The sequence below is a fragment of the Physella acuta genome, unplaced genomic scaffold (assembly GCF_028476545.2).
Source record: "Physella acuta isolate Inbredline_101_S28 unplaced genomic scaffold, ASM2847654v3 ptg002706l, whole genome shotgun sequence".
NCBI lineage: Eukaryota > Metazoa > Mollusca > Gastropoda > Physidae > Physella > Physella acuta.
In genome coordinates, this window is record NW_026734139.1 from 1 (window position 1) to 5,789 (window position 5,789).

The 5,789-nt window shown below is 41.2% G+C and overlaps 1 protein-coding gene across 1 annotated transcript; it reads left to right on the plus strand.

The window, feature by feature from the left end:
• Window positions 1–1,301: 1,301 nt before the first annotated feature.
• Window positions 1,302–5,241, plus strand: LOC131934005 (uncharacterized; the record flags this gene model as incomplete). Its single annotated transcript, XM_059290446.1, is given in 3 exon segments — window positions 1,302–1,418; window positions 1,893–2,037; window positions 4,873–5,241. Coding segments are annotated over 3 exon segments (600 nt in total).
• Window positions 5,242–5,789: the final 548 nt, after the last annotated feature.

The following is a 5,789-nucleotide window of genomic DNA, read 5'->3' on the forward strand; positions in this document are numbered from 1 at the left end:
ATTTATATTTGTGCCAATGCATATATATTTTGGTTAGACCCCTTTGGCTTTAAATTAATTAATCAAATAAGAACTATAATAATAATAAAAATATTAGAAAAAAAAATGAATCAAATGTATTGGCGTAGGGGTAGACGCTTGGGTAATCAGAAGAAAGGATATATTTTTTTTTCATGTTTTGGTTCCTAAACTTTCTTATTTCAGCAGTCACAACCTTAAATCATGCCAACCCTTCCGATCTCAGGAAAAATTGCATAACCACCATTTTTTTTAAAACGTACATCATTTTGTACGTTTAGATGGCAAACTGCCCCCCCCCCCTCCAGGTGTTCATACCCAACTCTTTCCCCCTCACGACTTTTAATCTTTATTTTAAAAAAAAATGGATCTCATACTTTTCTAAAATTCTGCATACTATGTACACATCTGTAGAATGAAATAGCTACCAATATAACAACAGTAAATCTACAACAGTCCCTCAGATGTCGAATGATGACCATAGTAATGCAACAGAGGAAGACCTTTGGGACAAGGATAACATACACTACAAATATTATGTGTCTGAGGCATATAAACAAAAATTGTGAATAAATTAAAATGCTTGACAGAAAAAGTCTATAAGTATGGTACATGTGCAAACCGATGATCAAATTTTTAATACTGAAGTGAACAAGAAAACAGAAGAAAAAATGTTGCAAAATGTTGTAAAAGGAATAAATTATAAAAAATAATTCTGAAGCGAATTTAGATGATACATAATTTAATAGAATCTACCAGTTATCACTCATTGAACGTGTGGTTAGTTAAACTCAATAGGCTGTCATTAGTCGAAATGATACATTTGATGTTAGAGTGGGCGAATATATATAGGCCTATATATGAGGACTGCTTTCGCAAAACCTGCGAAGTCCACTTTTTGAAACAAAAATGATTTCTTCTTATAGCCTTTTTAATTAAGTGGCTATTAAAGAAGTAAACACATTAAAAAAAAAGATATAATATAAAATATATTGCTTAACAGCAAAATAAATAAAAAATCATAAGGTTAGTTATAAAGTTAGTTAAAGTCTATTCCTTCATAATAAGTTAAAAATGACTTAGGTTTTGCAAGTGGACTCCTCATATATATATATATATATATATATATATATATATATATATATATATATATATATATATATATATATATATATATATATATATATATATATATATATATATATATATATATATATATATATATATATATATATATATATATATATATATATATATATATATATATATATAACCATCTACAGATGTCATAAAGTTGATGTTTTCAATGACCTGATGACCATGAATGACCTGGCTATGACGTGTGGGATTATCCCAGTACGTCACTCCTCCCTCCCCGGGATCGTCAAACTTCCAAAAAGGTTTGAATTTGTTTATTTAAACACTAGTAGGCATGTTTCGACAATAGTCAAATTGGCACCATCTTGTTTTGTGAGTGTATATGTAAATAGATGGTGGGGGGGGGGGGGGGGGGGGGGGGGGTGACGGTAAATGTGATTTAAAAAGTTTACTTTACGGACCAGATGAAACTCAGTTCATATATTTCTTGACCTCGACATATAAGGGTATCTTGTGGCAGGCACCTTTGCTTCCCCTAACGTGAGTCAGGTACCCATCAGGGCTGGGTGAACTCAATATTGTATAGGAGTAATCCCCCATACCAATATTATACAATCAAACTAACTCCTATGAATAACCTTAACTAAATTCTTCAAAAAAAAAATATCTTATTCTTGTGTTCAGGTTAATTTCAGTTTGAAATCAGCCTGTTTCATTTATTTGAAATTTGACTTAAAAAAACAAACAAAAATAAAATACCTGTCTTTTGGTGCCAGATTTGAGAAGGCCGCCCTCGGCTCACCTAGAACCGCCAGACACCGGAAGGTGAGCGTGTGTGCCGGAGCGTTGAACACGCAGGAAACAATTGGTGGTCGGATGGACGACTTGATGACGGCCGTCATGTGGGTCAAACAGGAGCTGGTGCGTTCTTAAAATAGGACAGTTGTTCTGACACACATGAACACGTACACACATACAACACATATGCAACACACATGAACACACATGAACACGTACACACATACAACACACATGCAATACACTCCCTACACCGCACACATACAACACATACAGGCAGAGTTTCTTCCAGGCATCTCTTAGGGGGAGCAGCTCCCCCCCTCCGAAGTAAGTCTATCGCCCCCCCGCCCCCCCCCCCCCCCCCCGAACGAAATGGAATTTATATAGAAAATATATACTTTTAACAGTGTCCGCCCCCCAAAAAATTTTAGTCTGCTCCCCCCGAAAATTCCAAGTGTCCCCCCCCCCCCCCCCTGGAGAAAAAAGTATGGGAGAAACACTGCATACAGGTACTGTACAAATTCACAAGCTATACACACATAAACAATGCATACGACACACACAATTACGCACATACACACACACACACTATTTCGCCAGTTTTGATGTATTTGTGCACGTTCACTAAGAATGCGATGATTGGACCAATTTATTCCTCGCCATTTGTCACGTGGCATATTTGTCAGACACGTCATCTGTCATGCCATATTTGCCACACATCAAGTAACTTGACAAGTCAAGTTTAAAAAAAAAGGCCCCACCTCCCTCCCCCCCCCCCCTACGTACCTGTCTAAGGCAATTATCTGCAGCAAGGTCTCAATGTGACTGTAGGACCTTTCTTCTTATAAATGGCTGTAGATTTATGGCGTTGTATAAAGTTGATCACATTCTTCTAGCTAGAATTAGTATATACTTGATCACATTCTTCTAGCTAGCAGTAATCTATATGATCACTTTGCTCTAGCTTGCAGCAGAGTTTCTTCTAAAAATTTTTTTTACCGCCACCCCCCCCCCCCCCCGAACGATAACAGTGTTATCCCCCCCGAAGAAAGTCTACCGCCCCCCCCCCCCCGAAAATTTCAAGTGCCCCCCCCCCCCCGGAGAAAAAAGTCTGGAAGAAACACTGGCTAGCAGTAGCCTATATATGATCACGTTTTATAGCTAGCAGTAGCCTATATATGATCACGTTTTTATAGCTAGCAGTAGCCTATATATGATCACGTTCCACTAGCTAGCAGTAGCCTATATATGATCACGTTTTTATAGCTAGCAGTAGCCTATATATGATCACGTTTTTATAGCTAGCAGTAGCCTATATATGATCACGTTCCACTAGCTAGCATTAGCCTATATATGATCAGAGTTTCTTCCAGGCATCTCTCCGGGGCCCCCCCGAAAATTTTTTACCGCCCCCCCCCCCCGAACGAAATGAAATTTATATAATTTATATAGAAAATATATACTTTTAACAGTGTCCGCCCCCCCGAAGAAAGTTTACCGCCCCCCGAAGTTTTCTAGTGCCCCCCCGGAGAAAAAAGTCTGGAAGAAACACTGTATATGATCACGTTCCTCTAGCTAGCAGTAGCCTATATATGATCACGTTTCTCAAGCTAGCAGTAACCTATATATGATCACGTTTTTATAGCTAGCAGTAACCTATATGATCACGTTCCTCTAGCTAGCAGTGACCTATATGAACACATTTCTCTAGCTAGCAGTAACCTATATGATCACGTTCCTCTAGCTAGCAGTGACCTATATGATCACATCGCTCTAGCTAGCAGTAACCAATATGATCACGTTCCTCTAGCTAACAGTAACCTATATGATCACGTTCCTCTAGCTAGCAGTAACCTATATGATCACGTTTCTCTAGCCAGTAGTATCCTAAATATGATCACGTTCCTCTAGCTAGCAGTAACCTATATATGATCACGTTCCTCTAGCTAGCAGTAACCTATATGATCACGTTCCTCTAGCTAGCAGTAGCCTAAATATGATCACGTTCCTCTAGCTAGCAGTAACCTATATGATCACGTTCCTCTAACTAGCAGTAACCTATATATGATCACGTTCCTCTAGCTAGCAGTAACCTATATGATCACGTTCCTCTAGCTAGCAGTAGCCTAAATATGTTCACGTTCCTCTAGCTAGCAGTAACCTATATGATCACGTTCCTCTAGCTAGCAGTAACCTATATGATCACGTTCCTCTAGCTAGCAGTAACCTATATGATCACGTTCCTCTAGCTAGCAGTAACCTATATGATCACGTTCCTCTAGCTAGCAGTAACCTATATGATCACGTTCCTCTAGCTAGCAGTAACCTATATGATCACGTTCCTCTAGCTAGCAGTAACCCATATGATCACGTTCCTATAGCTAGCAGTAACCTGTATGATCACGTTCCTCTACCTAGCAGTAACCTATATGATCACGTTCCTCTAGCTAGCAGTAACCTATATGATCACGTTCCTCTAGCTAGCAGTAACCTATATGATCACGTTCCTCTAGCTAGCAGTAACCTATATGATCACGTTCCTCTAGCTAGCAGTAGCCTAAATATGATCACGTTCCTCTAGCTAGCAGTAACCTATATGATCACGTTCCTCTAGCTAGCAGTAGCCTAAATATGATCACGTTCCTCTAGCTCGCAGTAACCTATATGATCACGTTCCTCTAGCTAGCAGTCACCTCTATGATCACGTTCCTCTAGCTAGCAGTAGCCTAAATATGATCACGTTCCTCTAGCTAGCAGTAGCCTAAATATGATCACGTTCCTCTAGCTAGCAGTAGCCTAAATATGATCACGTTCCTCTATCTAGCAGTAACCTATGATCACGTTCCTCAAGCTAACAGTAACCTATATGATCACGTTCCTCTAGCTAGCAGTAACCTATACATGATCACGTTTCTCTAGCTAGCAGTAACCCATATGATCACGTTCCTCTCCCACCAGATTCTCCTACGACAACACGACATCCTGCTCAAGCGCCAGTTTTTCGACATCCGGGACTCGATCCAGTCCTTACAGCCCACCACCCCCCAACCAATCAGCTCCACGGACCACGGTCACGTGACCAGCTCCTTCACCACGTGCTCCGTGCCCAGCTCGCCCGCCCAGACCCGAACCTTCATGTCCAGCCACGCCGAGAGACTGCTGGACCCGCCCTCTCGCGCCTTCCGTCTGACCAGCACGACAGACCCCGACACGGACAGTGAGGATTTTTTCGAGGACGAGTACTACCGTCCGCGGACCTCCTCCATGAGGACGTCACGTGACTACGCGTCCATCGCCAGGAGAAGGGGCAGCAAGGAGGTGATATGACCCCCCCCCCCTCCATCTGTTGCCTGCCCCTGATCAATGTTGAGCTCACGTAGGCCCTTCCTTCTAACTGCAAGGAACAGATACCCATCACGTGGCCTATAAACAAACCCGATACTTGACCATGCCGTGCCAGGCCGCGCGAGCGTCCATACATGACGTCACGTATCTGGGAGGGGTTGGAGGAGGAGGAAGGAGTTCTGAGGTGACGAAGTTCTACAAAAGAATGAATTAATTAAAAAAAATAACTTTTTAAAATAATCCTGATAATTAAGAAGGGGTTGGACGGTGGGATAGATGGTCTGTGAGGGGGGGGGGGGGGGGGGGGGGTTAACATGTAATGTCGACTCATATGGAAGTTGTGGGTGCTGTGAGTTGAGGCTCGAGTGAAAATCGGCTAATTTTAAAATTACGTCATGTTTGGAGTATGTATACAGTGGTACCTCGACATACGAGTACCCTGACACGAGATTTTTGAGCCACGAGACGTCGAGTGGTCAATGTTTTGCTTTGAAATACGAGCGAGACTTGATATACGAGGAACCAGAGGA